General features: G+C 34.5%; 3 protein-coding genes across 3 annotated transcripts; 2 read left to right on the top strand and 1 right to left on the bottom strand.

The window, feature by feature from the left end:
• The first annotated feature begins 10,688 nt into the window (after positions 1-10,688).
• On the top strand, positions 10,689-11,375 carry LOC132183987 (uncharacterized). The gene has a single exon (XM_059597465.2). It carries the CDS (start codon positions 10,689-10,691, stop codon positions 11,373-11,375), a length of 687 nt encoding a protein of 228 aa, XP_059453448.2.
• A 253-nt stretch (positions 11,376-11,628) lies between these two features.
• LOC148584716 (uncharacterized) lies at positions 11,629-12,417 on the top strand. Its single transcript, XM_088518593.1, has one exon. The coding sequence runs from the start codon at positions 11,629-11,631 to the stop codon at positions 12,415-12,417; it is 789 nt and encodes a 262-aa protein (XP_088374719.1).
• Positions 12,418-15,642: 3,225 nt separating this feature from the next.
• Positions 15,643-16,360, bottom strand: LOC132184901 (abscisic stress-ripening protein 2). Its single transcript, XM_059598690.2, has 2 exons — positions 16,128-16,360; positions 15,643-16,009 (listed from the first exon to the last, which is right to left on the bottom strand). Exons 1-2 carry the CDS (start codon positions 16,275-16,277, stop codon positions 15,827-15,829), a joined length of 333 nt encoding a protein of 110 aa, XP_059454673.2. The 5' UTR covers positions 16,278-16,360; the 3' UTR covers positions 15,643-15,826.
• Positions 16,361-19,054: the final 2,694 nt, after the last annotated feature.

A 19,054-nucleotide genomic window follows, 5' to 3' on the forward strand; every position in this document is an offset into this window, starting at 1 on the left:
TATGATGATAAATAATTACTTATTTTAAAAATAATTATAAATAATAATCAATTTTATCTCTAATTTATATCTTAAGTATTTAAGTAATTAAGCCTGTATAAATATATTACAAGAAAAATTATACTTAATTCCCTTGAATCACCCATGTCGCCCAAACAAACAAAAAAATAAAAAATTCAAACTTCAATGATTTTAAACATTTGGTCCATTTAAACTATCATTTTATTGCAATTTACATAATCAATTAGATTCTTACATTAAAATGAATGAAAGTTGTACTGGTAAAAACTTCTATCGATGAAATTTCATTAGTATAAAGCTCTTACAATATAGAGTATACTTTGAAAAATCATAATCAAAAGCTATGAGGTTACAAAGTCATAAAAATGACTTCAAGATTTCGTTAACCCATGTTCAATTACATTTAGGCCATGTTTGCCAATGGCCCTGGGCTGGTACTGTACCAGGGCCGGTACTATAGCACTTTTTTATGAATATGTGTTTGATTGGTTTTAGTGAAAATGTTTTGTGGGAAAAAGTGAAAAAATATATTTTATATGGAAAAATGTAAAAAAATTTGTTTTGTAGTGATTTTTTTATTTGAATAATAATTTAAAAAAATGATTGATGTGGTATAAAAAGTAGAGATGTTGAGATTAATTTTGAGGTGAAACGATTTTTTTTTTTTTGATTAAGGGAGGCCCTGGTACAGTACCAGCCTAGGGGCATTGGCAAACAGGGCCTTAAGGAATATATTCGTGACTAAATCTACAATATGAGTAGCCCAAATACAAAACAAAAATAAAAAACAACTATAAACTAAAAATCCGGTTGTGAGAGTTAAGCCTCCACACCAATCTACTACATTCTCAACCCGAAGGCCAAGACAACAAATCCATCCTCAACCCGAAGCTAGGACAAACATTGACATTAAATATTTAAATTGCCCTTTGGTCAAAGAAATCAAGCAAAAAATAAATAAATAAAGGTGATAAATTGACAATCTAGATACTTTGAGTGAAAAAATTAAACATGTGAGTCACATTCACAACTTTCGGTCTAATTTAATGCAAAAACGTAATGTATGGTGCAATACAACGAGATGCAAGGGTGAAGTGCCCAAAATTAAAGTTTGAAGGGTCAAGTATATATATATATATATATTAAGTTTGATATTTACAAGCTTATTTAGGAATATAATATAATATTTAAACTTGACTTATTTATGAATCAAGTGTCAAAAATGGATTTGAGCTTATTGTTAGCTCAAATAAGCCAGCATATATATATATATATAGTCTGAATCAAGTCCAAATAGGTTGTAAACAGCTTGGTACGTTATTGCCTGCCGCCTAAAAATGGATTTGGTTAACGAATAAAAAGTTGGTATTAATTTTTTTCTCAAACAATAATGCAGATTATCCTTGAAAAGTATCTACTCACCAACATTGCAATTGAACCGTAAAAAATTATTAAACCTACAAAATTCATGCTCTTGGTTCAACCCAAAAGGGGTTACATTTATTAAAAAAAAAACCCTTTAGGATGATGATGAAGTTTAAATTCTAAAAAATTACATAAAAAACCTCTTGGTGCAGGCCGTCCATTAATTAGTTCTAATATTTTTTGGCAGTAGTTGAGTTTTGAGTGATGAACATGTTGTAAAATGTTGCAGGTCCATTAATGTTAATATATTGGCAGTAGTTGGTTTAATTTGACAGATTAGCAAACCAGCATCAACATATGGTGTTTTTTTTTTTTTTTTTGCTAATTTTATAGTGAAGCCAATTACAACTCTTAAGCACAGTCAGATCATTGACCTGGTTATGTGAGCAATTTTTTTTTTTTAAAAAAAAAATTCAGCTATTAGGTCAGGTTAGGTACATGACTTGTTTATCTTTTACAATTAATTACTTTCTTGTCACGTTAATTGGTTTTAGTTTATGTTTTAGTTCCCTCATTGGATGTGAATTAGGTCAATTATTTTCTTGTTAAGATCTAGTTCCAAGGAGTCAAACACGAATTTGCATATTTTCTTGTGGCATACGCTTCATTTTTCCTTGATTTGGGTTCTTCTTTCTCGATAACAAACTGGATTTTTCTCATTCATAATTATGAATGTCTTAATTAGGCACCTAACTCTGCGATAATGATTGGCTAACTCACACTTTGCCAAATACACATAAACTCTTCCCATAAGACACACATGAATAATTGAATATGATTATTACCTATTCTAAAAACGCATCTATTTTGACGAAATGACAAAGTATTGCAATGTTTAAACCCTTTTTTTTTTTTTTTTGGGTGAGTAAATGCCGACAGTTAGCTGATCGAGTCATATGAATGTTAATTGAGTGATGTGATGTGGGTTGATGGATACATGAAACGACATATATGTAATTATTTGGGATTGGGTAAACAAATGTTGTCCTTTCAGATACATGTGTCTGTATGTGAAGGCAAGGGCCTCACACGAATGGCCTTTTCCTTTGGGAAGATTGTGACACCTCTAAAAGATTTGGGCAACTGGACCATCTCTATTCTGGATGCTTCCTCTACAACTACTTGTAGTCGATCTGTCCATTTATTTTTGTACATTAATTTGTATTTTTTTTAAGAGATACAAACACAAACAAACAGATCAATAAGAAAGGTAAGTTGGGTGGGATTGCAGTTGGAGCGAGCTCTAACCGCAGCCTAATAACCCATTATAAATTAAGAATATGTTGGACATAAATTTTTTAGCTTTTTCCGTATAATAGAATAAAAAAAAAATTGAAAAATTTTAAGGGATATATTTGTTAATTAATGTGCTTTGCAGGGTTTTTTATTTATTTTTTATTTTTTGAAAAGTGTTGGCTGTTTATTAATAATTTTGACTTGAGGACCTAAAACAAAGAAAAACATAATTAAATTTTGCCAAACAATCAACCAAGATCTTTAATTGCCAAGATTTATGAATTGGTAGGTTCATTATTGTTTAGTGTATACTGATATTATATAGTTTTGAACAATGTTATTTATTAGATTGTTATATCTAAAAAATTATATAACAGTTTATTATATAGCATTATTCTATAATTTTGGTCATTGGGTTTGTTAAAGTATCTGTAAATTGGACTAAGTGCTTTGCACTTAGTTATGGGAGAACATTTTAAGCACAAACTATACTTATTATGTAGATTAACTATGGATTATATAATCTATACAAATATTAATGTAGATCATATTATTCTTTTTGCCATAATAGAATTGAGATAACCTAAACCGAGGGATAAGTAAAGATTTAATTATATAATATATACTGGTTGCTTTGGTGGAATAAACTAACATTGATTAAGGCATGGCCTTGTCTAATCCGTCTTGGCTTTAGGGCATTGACTTGTCGGGCTGTGAGACAAGGACATGGGCTGTGAAGAAAGACCACCCATTTTCTTTAAAATTGTTGGACTGTCACATTCTCTATGATAGCTTCCCCCGACTCCTTTGTCCCTAATGCACCGACTAATTCTGGTGTAATTTTCCCATGGTAGCATGGGAAAGTAAAGTTCAACACCCACCTAATCTCTATCCTTATCTTCTTTTTAAAGATTTATGTACTCAAAGATGGCAAAAGGATGCCCATTATGTCTAGACTCTTCTTTATTAAGAATTGATTGAGTGTGTAATAAAATGAATTATTTGTGTATATATATATAAAATAATGGCAAAAGGATAGCCATTATGTCTAGACTTCTTTATGCTTTGAGAAGTGTTTTATCTTTTGGGTTGTTTTAATGCTTTTAACGAAAAGAAAACAAAAAACAAAAAATAAAAGATAAAAGAGAGAACAAAATCAATAACAAAGATATATCTTTGTTATTAATTTTGACGTTCCAGTTTCTGACAAAAAAAAAAAAAAAATGACGTTCCAGTTTCTAACACGTCATAAATTTTTGACGTTTTAAAATTGACACGTCAAAAACTTGAATTTTTTAACACCCGCCTTTTTAACTGTTGACACACATAAAAAATGACATGTCATAAATCATTTTTTGACGTGTCAGTACAATTGACACGTCAGAAATCAATGGTCAAAAAAAATATTGATTTTTGTAGTGATAGCTTAAGATTGTTGGATTGTCATTATCTTAAAGGTGGGCTTTAATTTCTAAAGTGATTTTCCTGATCAATTATTTGAACTTAATTTATTAATCTCTATGACATCGATATTGCTATATTCTTTGATTATATATATTTGACTCTCTCAATTACTTGAAATTCAGCGCAATACCACCTGCCCTAGGCTGCTAGCTCTCATGGGTATTCTTAAAAGGTTAACTCAAGCAACCAGAGTAGCCGCCGAGATGGATGAGTATTCCTTAATCTATTTGCTTATTCTTTTGATCACTCCGATGTTGATTTAACCGAGGTATAACGTGTCGGTAAAAATTAATAATAATTTTTAGTTTAATATCCATTAACGTGATTTAAAAGTTTGAAATCAGAAATCTCTTCCAACTTGACCACACAAATTTGCAACCTAAATTCAACAATGCTATGCAAACTTTGTCGGTTGGAGGCTACAGTATCTCAGTACCTGCCCATGGAAATCTCATTGTATGGACTTTTAACATGCATTTACAATATGTCATGTTTGGTTTGATAATACTTTCTTTCTTTTTTTAATTGAAAAAAAAAATGTTTTAATATAATATAAAAGTAAAAGTAATTTTATGTGTTTTGTAAATGCTTTAACTTGTTCATTTATGTGTTTATTTTTATTTTTTAGCAAGACTAATGCTATATACTACAGTACTCTTATCTTGCCTACATTTTATTAGGTTAATATGATAGTACTCATCGGTCATTGTTAAAAACTTATCGGCCCAATAAAATGAGAGTGAAAAAGGGTTATCCGTTTTTGTCTTGAATAGGTAAGTGTTCATGTGTTAAAGCAAGCCAACGGACCAATTTTAGTGGTATTGCCCATCATTAACCAAACTGCTGCTTTTGATTGATATATAATTTGGCAAAAGAAAAGGTAAAAGTAGAGGGGAGAAAAAGTAAAAGGAATAAATAATTGTGAAGAATGTGGAATGGTGAGTGGCATGGGGGATGGGGAAGTGGACTGGCTTTTACGCATATCTTTTCTGCAACTCAACCCTACATGTCCAATTGAGAGAACCTGAGAAAGAGCAAGGCCTTACACATGGTGGGTAGCTTCCACTCCAAGGGAGGGAAACATTCCCTTCATTTGGTTGCAAGAGAATGAAAATTCCACATTGTTTTTTCCTTCTTTTTGTCATGAGCCATCAAGTGGCCCTTGGACTATCAACTCCATGTTGCCTTTGTAAGTCATTCCATTTTCGGCAATGCATTGATTTCAATCCAAACCACTCATTAGTAGCTGGTAAAACTTGGAATGTACAATAAGATCATATAAAGTAACCTTAAAAAATATATATATATTTGGCTTGTAGTATTTGTAGGTTATGGAGAGATTGAGCTTATTAATGGCTAAGAGATACCGATAATTTTCCTGTCCCCTCCAACCAGGCAGGAGACCGATCGAGAACCTCTCGCAACTCTTATAATCATTTTACATTTCAAATAAGAGATATAGGAAATCGCAATTGCATTTGAACACTACCGGTTGGAAAGAATCCCCTTTGTAACCCTTTTCTTTTTGTTTGTATTTACTCTAAAAAAAAAGAAAAAAAAAAAGGAACCCTATCAGCTCGTTATCAAGGGTCACGGTATGAACATGTAGTATATACAAATACAAAGTTTCATACGACTATCATACAATTTGTTGATGTGACATTACGTCTTCAATTGATAACTCAATTGATTGGAGATCATGCTTTATGAAGCGAAAGTTACTAGATCGAATATTTCTCCTTCATAAAGCGTGATCTCGGATCAATTGGCCAATCCATTAAATAATTTAACAATCTGTTTAATAGCATTATTGTTATTCCTATGTGAGCTAATATGATTTATATAGATAATATATTGACTCCAACTATGGATACCATAACCTTGCAATGTGAGGCAGGGAGCCATTTGCTGGCATCGGATGCTTAATTCCTTGTCGGCTACCATGATTGGCCAATGAGACAGTCAGAATCAATGGGCCAGTGTTCCCGACAGATGTGCACGTGGTGAATTTCGAATGTGTGCCCTACTGCAGATTATGTGTACTACTAAATCGTTAAAAGCAGCCTTAAATTTGCTACATTTTTTGGCCTACACTAAAACAACTTTGCAAGTAGCAGCAGCCTACCGTTTATTTCAAACCCACAATTAGTGTCGGTAACAGATTTTTTTTTTTAAAAAAATAAAAATAATAATGACAAAATACAGTTAATAATAAAAGTGTAATTCAAGGCAGCGGCAAACAAACTACATATATATGATTTAATTAAGTCTTGTAAAAAAACACTACTTAAAATATTATATAAAATTTTACAATCGTTCAAAAATAATTTTAAATGTTTTTATTGAGGAGAAATTTTACTTTGGATTCCTAAATTACTACTTGTTTTGACATGTCCATTCAAAACCTCTTAATTTAGACCTTTTGAACTTTCAATTACAGTTAATTTGAATCTTTCCGTTAGATTTTAAACGTTAAAAGTTAGAAAATGACGTTTATGTTCTTAACTTTTTTTTATAAAATTCTAAATTTACCCTTAATTTTAAATTATTTTTTTTAAAAAAATATTATTAAAGAAAAAAATACAAGGTGACCAACAGTTAGGCCACCTTGTGACCTTTTTTTTTATTTCTTATTTTTTAATAAAAAGAAAATTTAAGGGTAATGTTGTCTTTTTAAGGGTTTTAATGGAAAAAATTAATTGAGAGGTTCAAATTAACTGCAATTAAAAATTTAAGGGTCTAAATTGAGAAATTGTGAAGTTTAAGAATATCAAAATAGATAGTAATTTAAGAATTTTAAGTGAAATTTTTTCAACAAACAAATAGAAGTAAAATCGATAAAATAAATCCATGGTGGGACGCACGTTTATATGGCGGACAAGGCGCCAGCTTGTCAGGTATATCACTAATCATGAGTTTGATCCTATTGATTAATACAAGTAATTAGCAAATCATTCAACTTAATGACACTTCTATCATTAGAGATTCTCCGGTTCGAGCCTGCCACGTGTGTAAAAGATTCAAACACGTAAGCAACTGTGCCCCAGAACCATTAAGGAGGGGTTTTTTTTCGTGGGGGTCCACCTCAGGAGCTACGCTGACAGGAGGCTGCCAGCTCGCCGTCCACTATTTTCGTCGGTGGAAAGCGAAACAAAAAATTTAAAATTAATAAATAGTGAAAGAAAGAATATCAGGAAGGAGAGAGCGTACCTTGTGCATGTACCGACGGTTATGATTACGACTTAATCCAAGGACTGAAGTGGATCCACGTGTTGTTGTGGTGACCCACAGACAGCTATGCCAATAGTGATTGTCTGTCTGTAACGTTCAGTAGCTGTCACCCAGAAAGCTTTTTTTTGACGTCATCAATCAATAGTTTATACTTTTTTTTTTTGGGTTATTGATAACGTGACTGCCCATGTGTACCTTACATTTTGTCGGTGGGATTTAAACGTAGTTTAATTTTAGGAAAACTTCGCGCGAGGTTTTCGTGGGAAAAGAGGGCGGGAGAACAGTGACGCTTATTTATTTATTTATTAGTATTATTATTATTATTATTATTATTATTTTTTTTTTTTGTGCCCCTCTTGCTTGGGACTTTATCTTTGTGGCTTTATCATTTTTATTTGAAATATTCTCAGGGATTAATCCATGGTTGACTTAAGCCTACCTATTATTGTGAACGTTAGTGATTGTTTATGTTTTAAATTGTTTATTAGTGATTTTAAGAAAAAAGGTTTTCTTAAAAAAAAATATTTTAAAACAGAAAAATGTTTTCCAAACCGTGATCAAATGAGACCTAAACTCTTTTTTTTTTAATAGTAAAACTCGATCTTGGATTATTACTTGAACATACGAATAATAACAAATTCTTAAGTTCTTAAGAAGTAGCTCAATCAGCTGATCAATGTCGCGTCTCATGAAGCAGAGATTACTAGTTCGAATCTCTTTACTCATTTTCAGTTTTCTTGTGTGAATATGAAAAAAAAAAAAAAAAAAAAAAACTTAAAAATAGGAACTTGTGTTATTCATTAACAATTTGATTTAGTGTTTCCCTAAGCATATATTTGAACAATAATGCATGGCATAATTTATAAACATGGTTTATTTTCCTTACTCTTACAAAATTTCAAACTGATCAAGACTTCAAGTTGAGACTCTATGTTAATTTGTCGCTTTGCCATAGAGGATGACACATTGTGAAAGAGCAAATATCGAGAAGGAAGAGAGCTGCCACGCCAGTCGCCACAAAAGTCAAGATCAACAATAGATGTCGATACTGAATCACATGTTATTCCTCTAAACATGAGTACAAAATACAAAATCTGTTTGATATTTGAAAAGACAAAAAACATTTATTGAAACCTTTACAATCTCATTGGTTATTTTCTTCTCATCATGTTCTTCAGTTTGTGTGCATCCATGTGCATGCATGTTGGTTCCGTTTGAAGTTAGGTTTGTGTACTGTTTTCGAGTTGCTGTAACAGCAAAAGTCATTTGCTTAACTAGCCTTTGGTTTGCTTTTAAGGGTAGTGTTTGAAAACTTGGCTTTGATCTAGATGTTGTTTGATTTGAAAAGGGTTGGGGCCTTTAGCTTTTTTTTTTTTTTTTACATGTTGACATAAAAGATGGGAATAAGAATTCGAACTAATGACCTATACTTTTAGCTGTCTTGTTTCATGTTCAATGGCACAATGCAGTATTATTAAAAGCTGTAATTATTAACTTAATCACATGGTTTTACCAAACAAACCCACAAAGTGCAAAACGATAAGAGTAAACTGTGCATTAGAATTGATTGAACACCGAAACCCAATACTAAGAGGGAAATTCTCGAGGAGCATAATTTAATCATACTAGAGTAGTCCATATTGGTCTTATTAGGTATAAAAGTTTGAGATCAAACAACAAATGGAAAGGCTTTTTCCACTTTCCACTCAATTGTTTTAGTTTACAACTTCTTTTTTTTTTTTTTTTTTGTTGTTGTTGTTGAAATTAAGGTAAAAGACACTACAATTATTTCAGTGATGACTCCCTATAAAAAGAAGGTTGCTTATATCCACATTGCTTGCTTTTATGGAAACCTTTGAGTACAGCCCCTATATGGCTCTATGGTACTTAATTAAGTTTCAATATGATATTGCTGCATATATATTAACAAAAGTTGCGTAACTTGCAATGGTTCTCATGATCTAAATTAAGGTGGGGTGGAGTTGTGTTATGCCTAGGGGACTTTGGCCTCCTGAAAATGTAAAAATTGGTTTTTGTCCTTTACAAATGAGACTACTTTTTTTTTTTTTTTTTTTTTTAAGAAATTATGTTTTTTAAATTTTATTCTAGATGCATCATGCATTAACATTTCACGTAGTAATAATCTGTTTTCCCATGGTCCAAGTGTTATTATTACGAGTTCCACCTTACCCATAAACACACAGGCAGTAACATCATTATGTTATATTTAGTACTCATGTTCTGTCTATAAGTGGGGCATACTTCACATGCTAATAGTAATACATATATAGTAGTGATCAGTAACTTCTACAGGAATTTTTTTTACACAAGTCTGGTTAATATTAACCATCTTAAGTTTTATTAATGTCTTGGTAAAGAATTAGATTAGGCTATAGCTTAATTAATCTTGAGAGAACATCTTGAGTTCTTGCCATTTAGACCTCTCTTAGCAATTCTTAGTAGATAATTGCTACCATGATCACACCAGAGTAGTCACAGTTCATCGCCCTTCGTGCCCTTTTAATTAGCAAAAAAAAAAAAAAAAAAAAAAATCCTGCTGCAAAAGTGTGAGTTCTAGTGCGTACGTGGAACCAAATGAAGATAGATTTGAGGCATGAGAGATATTTCCCAATACAGTCGACCACTATTCCAACTGAGCTAAGCTCAGGAGTGTGGCTGCAGAGAGCCAGGTGGGCTGGGTCTCAACGGGCTCAAAGTGGCCCGGCATGTTGAGAGGATTATCTTTAGTAATTAGTACTGATGCTTCTGATTTGGGAATGATATAGAAAGCAATTTTTAATTAAAACCAAGATCAAGTGGGCCACATTCAGAAGGCCCATTATTCCAATGGTGATCGTGAATGATTCCGACAAAATAGTGACGACAATTAATTGGGCTCTTCTCAGTATAACGTATGGACTTTTGTTACTGGTTTTTGAATAGAAGCAAAACAGTCTTTGTCTTTCTTGGTTTTGTTTATCTAAGAGGCCTGGGTCTCAACTTTTCAGCTTCCCACATTTTACGTTTGTTTACTGAAGAATCTAAAATGAAAAAACCAATTGGACTGCCCATTGATGGTGCCATATTCTAATGGTGAGTAAATTTTAGCCCCAACACCATTCTTTTTAGTTCCTACTCTGAATATCTACCGATTAACATTAATTGTACCTTAATTGCCACCTTCTACGTGCCCCTTCCCATGCACGTAACGTAACCTACATTTCCTTCACTCTATATAACGACTTACACCCTCACAAACCCTTCACAACTAATCATCTCTCCCTCTGTCGATCAATCTCCTCTTCTCAACAATGGCCTCTACTTCCAAGCTCTCCATTCTCATTGCTGTCGCTCTTGCTTTGAACATGGCATCCATGGCCGTTTCTCGACCGTTGGATTTGGCCACCACCCCAACCCTCAAGGCTCATTCAAAACTGGATGGCGACTCAACATTAATGTGCTGGGATTCTTTGCTTCAGCTCCAAGCATGCACTGGAGATATTCTTCTCTTTTTCCTTCACGGAGAGATCACTAATATCGGCGCCAACTGTTGCCAAGCCGTCCGAGTCATCGGACACCAATGCTTGCCGGAAATGTTTCGTATACTAGGGCTTACCAATGAAGAGGGTCTTGTACTTGAGGGATATTGTGATCGTGACACCGCCCATCCCTCTCCTCCATTACCACCGTCGCCGCCATCATCATCATCGCCGCTATCGCCTCCATCGTCAACAATCTGCTGGGACTCTTTGCTTGAGCTCCGAGCATGCACCGGAGAGGTTGTAATGTTTCTCCTCAACGGAGAGACTTATTTAGGCCCCAACTGTTGTCAAGCCATCCGAGCCATCGAACACCAATGCTGGCCTGAAATGTTTCGTTCACTAGGGTTTACCATTGAAGAGGGTGATATACTCCAAGGATATTGTGAGGCGGCTGCCCATTCGCCGCCGTCACTGCTATCATCACCGTCGCCGCTATCGCCACCACCGGTTAATTAACTTGGTTCCTTAATGACAAGTATTTTGGTGTTGTTGATTCAACAAAATAAAGAGGCGTTTGGGAGTCTTTGGTTGTTAATTTAGAGTAATTTGGCCCCAGGTGGAGAAAAATTTTCTGTGGAAGGCATGTCACAATATCCTCCCGACGCGGGAAAATCTATATAAGAGAAAGATAATTTCAGACCCTCTATGCCCGGTTTGTGGTCTTGAAGTTGAGACGGGTTTCCATATTTTGTGGCAATGTGAGTCGGCTATGGACGTGTGGGCGATGGGGCACAAAATTTTTCAAAAGAGCTATTTTGCAGGGCCAGAATTTTTGCAGGTGGTAACGTCCCTGTTTGAGAGTTGTTCTCAGGAGGTGCTGTGCCAATTTGTGGGTCTGGCACGTAGAATTTGGTTGCGGAGAAATGAGTTAGTTCATGGGGGTTTATTCTCACACCCTAAACTTCTCATGGAACAAACTGAGTTGGCTATTCAGGAGTTTAATTCGGCCCAGGCTCGGGGAGAACAGAGTACGCCTCTCAGTGGGGAATCGGCTGGAGTACGATGGTCTGTTCCTTTGCAGGGATGGGTTAAAGCTAATTGGGATGCTGCATTGGACAGGAAATCGGGCTGGATGGGGCTGGGCGTGGTGATTAGAGATTCACATGGCAGCATGGTGGCAGCAAGGTGCGAGGTCCAGAAGGGGAGTTTGGTCCCGGCAGCAGTTGAGGCGAAGGCTTTTCTTTTGGCTGTGCACTTCTGCGGCGAGCTGGGCCTGGATCACGTCCACTTTGAAGGAGATGCCAAAACTGTCATTGACTCAGTAATCTCAGAGCAAGCAGATTATAGTTGGATGGGGCATGTTATTGCAGACATAAAGGTGAAGCTACAGGACCTTCATCAACGGCAGGTCTCTTTTGTTAGAAGGGAGGGCAACAACGTGGCTCATCTCCTAGCGCACTTTGCAGTGAAGAATTGTGTGAATAATTCATGGCAGCTAGTGCCGCCAGAGTGTATTTGTGATGCTGTGATGTTGGAGGTCTCTACTCCATCTGATTGATTCCTTAATGAGAAATCTCTATTTTCTTCAAAAAAAAAAAAAAAGAGTAATTTGGCCCTTGGCCCAACTATTGACTATTTCCTCTCTAAATATTAATTATTTAATTAATATTTAACAATAATTAGTAGAGGTTGATGGATAATAAGATCAACGGTTTGAATCCCTTAAGAACGTATGCGAATGTGAGTAAATTTAGCATATCAAATGATATTATTATTATTAATATATTATCATTAATTTCTTTTGACTTCTCATATCCATGGAGCAGATAATTTAATTTAAATCTTATATTCAAGCTGCGATATTAATCACGTTATCTGTGTGTGCCTTCACAATTGGTCGGAGATAGATAGACACCCGTTGGGGTCAAATAAATAATTATGAAAACATTTTAAATGAAATTAATTAATTACCCAAAGAAGAGGCCATGGGACAACAAGCCACTTGGATTCTTAGTGGATGTTAAATTTGAGAGATATATATCAGATTCAACCATCTCTCTCCATTACGTACTTGCCATTCCAAGTACTTGTCGTTCATGGAATATAATTTATGTGATGCTGGTATCTGGGGGCGGTCGATATATCTTCACTAACATTTCAATGATTTGGTTTTAGAAATATCTCAAGAATTGTTATTCTCTGGTGACGCATTTTTTGGTCCAAGAATCCGCTGTCTCGGCCATTTTTCTTCATGGTTGAGCTATGTGTGAATTTTCTGTACGTCACTGATAATCTGCAAAATAAAGGCAAGGTTAGAGGTTTCTGGTTGGAGCTAAATACTATGCTTTGCTTATAAAATGAGAAAAATAATAGGAAGTAGGTTCTAGTGAACCGATGTGTGTGAGAAATATGGGTTTATGTGAGAGAGAGAAACGTGGGAGAAGCTTTAGAGAGAGAGAGACGTCATTATAGGTGTCATTAGGTGAGAGAGAGAGAGAGACGTGGGAGAACCAAAAGAATCCTCCCCTCTTCTAGCACATGCATTTCCTCCTTTTATTCTCCGCCGCCGGTGCAAAATGAAGTGCATTAGTGTCATTAGGTGAGTGGTGAGGGCATTTTGTAAATAAATGTAAGTGAGTGGGGCCATGGTGAGATATTTTCTGCCCCAACATTCTCCCTTTTGTATTTTTTTTAATCTATAATATGGTCCATGATCTAAGTTTGTGGCTAAATTAATGGCTACAGGCCATATGCTAGGGTTGTGATTTTCGTCATTTGCATTTACGGATTGCAGCGGCGGATCTACTTAATATGCTTTATCTATATATATATATATATATATATATATATATATAAAGAGGATCGAATATCCATCATCATCAATGTGAGAAAAATATGACCACTTGTGAGTTAAGACGATCTCATAAGTCCTTTTCTACTAGCTAGGCCAGCGTTAATGAATAATCATTTATATTATGTGGAACCGACAAGTTCGATCTTGCGATTTGATCATTGTTGATGCATTTTTTAGTCTAATAGTCTCCAATTGGTGTGATCTTTACGTTTTTCGAGGCATATTTCATTTTTGATCTTTGGGCTTCTACAAAATAACAAGAGTGTGAAAGGGGTCTCTGGGCCTTTTGCTAGAGACTTTCCGATGCTGATGCTTAAGTTAACAGTCGTATATGGAGTCTGAATGTAGCATGAGCTAACAATATATTGAGAAACACGTCATTTATATTATGTGGAACCGACAAGTTCGATCTTGCGATTTGATCATTTTTGATGCATTTTTCAGTCTAACAGTCTCCAATTGGTGTGATCTTTGCGTTTTTCGAGGCATCTTTCATTTTTGATCTTTGGGCTTCTACAAAATAACAAGAGTGTGAAAGGGGTCTCCGGGCCTTTTGCTAGAGACTTTCCGATGCTGATGCTTAAGTTAACAGTCGTATATGGAGTCTGAATGTAGCATGAGCTAACAAAATATTGAGAATCACGTACTGATGCCTTGAGTTCTCTTTTATAGGGTTTTATCTGTGTAATTTCTCTCTCGATCTTCTCCCTTCATGTGATTGAGGGATAATTTGAGATAGTTGAGAGATAATACGAGGTAGTTGAGATAATGTGAGATAGTTGAGAGATATATAGTGGGGGGTGGTTGAGAGATAGTGAGACCTATAGTGAATTTTATCCCCAACAATCATCATACTACTCAACCAAAAGAGTCAAAGGACTACTAGAGAACTATATTATATACTAACCGGCCTCTAAGGCCCGATTGCTAAAAATGCACAAGAAAGCTAACATTTTTTTAAACTGGATCTCTTCAATTCTCTTGTAATCGGGTTAAAAAAAAAAAAAAAAACCCTCAGTAACATTTTTTTTTTTGGTTTTGGGTACCTTGTAAGGCATATATATTTGACGTATATAGGACAAAGTTTTCCTATGGTATACGCAGTGAAAGGTACCTAAACAAGATTTACACTGTAAGCTAGACTTGGTATAATCACATGACACGAAATCGAAAATCAGGCAGAAAGAAAAATGTCCACATTGTCCCCGTATTTCAGTTGACTATTTAGGTTGATGACCATGTTCTGCAGTTAATTAGTGTCACTAAATCCTGTTAATTTTTAGGGTTAATATATATATATATATATATATATATATATATACTCATTGGGTAATCGTTCTATTTCAATTTATTCATTAGGTTTTTAAATTCGACTTTTAACTTTTGAGATTTTCGAATTTTTCAATTTAGTCCTTTCGTCTAAATTTACTGACGTTAATTATGCCATTTTTGATACATTGGTTTAATTTTTTTTTTTTTAATTTCATTAAAAAAATAAAAATCTAAGAAAAAAGGTTTGCCACCCCTGCAGTACCCACAAGGAAGGGGAGTAACCCCATCAAGTGTTATTGCCATATAACAGTTTTAGATGATTTTATGAGATGGGTTAGACCCACAAATTTCTTCAATAAAATGCCAAATTCTGAATACACCACAACATATCCGACAATATTGTTATATACTTTTGACACCAGATATTTTAGTTGCTCAAAAAAAAAAAAAAAAAAAAAAAAAAAAAAACAGATAATAAGTAAGTTTTACTCTTATAACCTCAACCAAAAACCTTGGTAAGATTTTTGGTCAAATACTTTTAAGTGAAGTTAAGGATCACGTAAAATATTGACGTGTACATAAAGAAGCCACAAATGTTATTATTATTATTATTATTATGCAATAAACTAAAGCAAAAATACATGAAAAAAGGAAGAGTACTCCAAACTTCAAAGAAGCTTACAATATTATTTGTGAACATCATCATCGTCATCACACCAGATAGCACCTATATATATAGTCAACCAATACATACAAAAACTTACACGTAATAATATTTATTTAGGGTAGTCGTTTAGTGCTGGTGATCAGTAACATAACATGATGAGAAATAGAAAGACACTTAAAAGAGATGGTGGTTCTTCTTTCCATGTGCCTCTTCATCTAGTTTCTTTGCATCTTTCTTCTCATGACTCTCATGGAAAGCATACCCACCGGCCCCTACTGCAGCTGCTGCTGCAATCTCCTCCTCCACCTTGTGCTTGTGGGCGCCCTCTGGGTCTTTCTTTGCCTCACGCTTCTCATGCTGATATATATATATATAATCATTCAAACAAATACCAATTAAGTGCTTTGAAACTCCTACACGCACATCAAAATATATAGCTAGAAGGAGGACATGCACTATATATATATATACGTACCAAGGCATAAGTTCCGGTTGCAACAGCACCAAGCCCACCTGTTTCCTCGAGATGCTTTTTGTGCTTCTCGTCCTTCCTGTAATCAACAGGTTTTTCTGGATTTTCTTCATCTTTATTGTGGTGGAAGAGGTGCTGGTGGTGTTCTGCCATGGTTTTCGTGGGATACTATGAATATGGCTTGATCAGAAAGATGCAGGAATATATTAATTATATTCTGCCGAATGACAATGAGAAATGTTGTTAATGGGTTTAATTGGGTTAGGGTGCGGTGGTATTTATAACTTTTGCTTGAAAATTTATAGTATTGTGACGCGATCCAAAGGTGAAATTAATTTGGAGGGTTTTATATTTTGGATTATTTTTAAGGTAAAATTATATTTAGCCGGCCCTAGCTAGCTGTTTTCATTTGACTTACCTTGAGTTTTTAATTTCAAGTTGCCAGAAGTCCTATCTGTCACTTTACCATCAAGGTTAATGGTTTATCATCTGTCTCATTTGACATGTCATAAACACTCTAATGCAATATTACATCAACAAATATGATATATAGAATTTAGAGAAATACAAAATTTGAGAACTTACATCAATAAACTTGTTTGAGTGTGCATTTGAAGGACCTAAATATGTATTAAATACTTAAAAAGTACATCCATTTGAAGAAAAAAAATACCTGTATGGCAAAAAGAATCCTCCCCTCTTCTATCACATTTCCTCATTTTATTCTCTGGTACAAAATGAAGTGCATAGGTGTCATTCGGTGTGTGGTGATGGCATTTTGTAAATAAATGTAAGTGAGTGGGACCCATGGTGAGATATTTTCTCCCCCAACATTCTCCCTTTTGTATTTTTTTTAATCTATAATATGGTCCATGATCTAAGTTAGTGGCTAAATTAATGGCTGCAGGCCATATGCTAGGGTCGTGATTTTCTTGATTTGCATTTACGGATTGCAGCGGTGGTTCTACATATATGGATTTTTTTTTGGATGAAGAGGATCGAATATCCATCATCATCAATGTGAGAAAAATATGCCCACTTGTGAGTTAAGACGATCTCATAAGTCCTTTTCTACTAGCTAGGCCTGCGTTAATGAATAATCATATTGATATTATGTGGAACTGACATGTTTATAAGACAAATTTATATTCTTGTGATTTGATCATTGTTGATGCATTTTTTTGTCCAACAGTCTCCGACTGGTGTGATCATTGTGTTCTTCGAGGCGTTGTTCATCTTCAATCTTCGGGTTACTACAAAATGATCGACAAGAGCGTCAAAGGAGTTTACGGGCCTTTGTCGGAGACTCTCCGATGCTTAATTAACGGTCATATATGGAGTCTTAATGTAGCATGAGCTAGCAATATATTGAGAATTAATTGATCGTGATGCCTTGAGTTCCCTTTTATAGGGTTTTATTTGTGTAACTGCTCATCTTCTCCCTTCAAGTAGAGATTTACAGCTGCCATGAGGCTGCAGCCAAGCGTCAGACATTTACAATATTTTTTTTTTAATTAAAGAAGATAAACATTAAATGAGAATTCAAATTTGAGATATTGACACCAAATTTCTCAAATTTGAGACATTAGCACCAAATTTAGGATGATTAAATCCCTTTTGAGTGATATCATCCCTAAAAGGTTAATTTTGCACCCCTAGGTTTTAGTTTTGAATTAAAAAATAAGTTTTGAGGCATTAAAAACTAAATATTAATTCATAAAAATTTAACTAACAAAAAAAATACGAAATGGGGGAAGAGAGAGAGATTTCTACGATTTTTTTTTTTTTTTTTAATAAAGCTACAACAGACTTTGGCAAACACTTGTCTGACTCTTGGCAGCCAGATAGCATGACTCTCTCCCTTCATGCGATTAATGAATAATTTGAGACCGTGGAAAGATAATGTGGGGTAGTTGAGATAATGTGAAATAATTGAGATAGTGAGGGGTGGTTGAGAGATAGTGGACCCGTAGTGGATGCTAAGGCCGATTGCTAAAAATGCACAAGAAAGCTAAAAAACATGCATATACGTATAGCAAGTACCAACCAAGCCAAAACCATACTACTACTAGGACCAGACCCGATGGCTAAGCCTACATTTAAGTTCAAGACTAACAGTATGATGCACCTCCATCTCCAAAGGATACACCACAGACGACCCCCTCTTACACCTACGCCTATATATATATATAGTTAACAGTCTTATTCTATTTTATCAAGCAGAGTACTAACTCTTGAGCATTAGAGTGCTTCCGATCTGCAAACAAACAATTTTAATTATGACAACTCATTAATTGTTTTAAAAGGCACAAGGAAGCTTAAAAAGATGCATATACCAACTTAGCCAAAACCATACTAGGACTAGACCCGATGGCTAAGGCTACATCAAGGTCAAGACTAACAATAGGATGCACTTCTATCTTCATGGGATACACCACATGCGACCCCCTCTTCGGCCTAGGGTTTCAAGCCCGGCCTCTTACACCCATATACACCTACTACGTACATATATATATACACACGTTCTTACTCTCTATTTTATTAAGGTTTTACTATCTCATCACTCTCCCCTCACTTAGGGTACTGATTCGAAGTATCTCCAGTCTTCGGACAGATCGATGATTTTGCACATAACAGTTTTAGATGATTTTGCACATAACAGTTTAAGATTTTTGGTCAAATACTTTTAACTTTTAAGTAAAGTTAAGGATCGCGTACAATATTGACTTGTACATATATTAATATAAGAAGCCACAAATGTAATTATTATTATGCAATAAACTCACGAAAAATACATGCAAAAAGGAAGCTAGAGTACTCCAAACTTCAAAGAAGCTTAACAATATCATTTGTGAACATCATCACACCAGATAGCACCTATATATATATATATATATATATATATATATATATATATATTTCAACCAAGA

The sequence above is a fragment of the Corylus avellana genome, chromosome 7 (assembly GCF_965113065.1).
Source record: "Corylus avellana chromosome 7, dhCorAvel1.hap1.2, whole genome shotgun sequence".
Taxonomy (NCBI): Eukaryota; Viridiplantae; Streptophyta; class Magnoliopsida; order Fagales; family Betulaceae; genus Corylus; species Corylus avellana.

Excerpts from the sequence above, each read along its gene's own strand:
- LOC148584716 (XM_088518593.1), top strand. The coding sequence starts at position 11,629 with ATGGACGTGTGGGCGATGGGGCACAAAATTTTTCAAAAGAGCTATTTT.
- LOC132184901 (XM_059598690.2), bottom strand. The coding sequence starts at position 16,277 with ATGGCAGAACACCACCAGCACCTCTTCCACCACAATAAAGATGAAGAA. Across the intron at positions 16,010-16,127 it reads CAACCGGAACTTATGCCTTG|CATGAGAAGCGTGAGGCAAA; the intron begins GTACGTATATAT and ends TATATATATCAG.
- LOC132183987 (XM_059597465.2), top strand. The coding sequence starts at position 10,689 with ATGGCCTCTACTTCCAAGCTCTCCATTCTCATTGCTGTCGCTCTTGCT.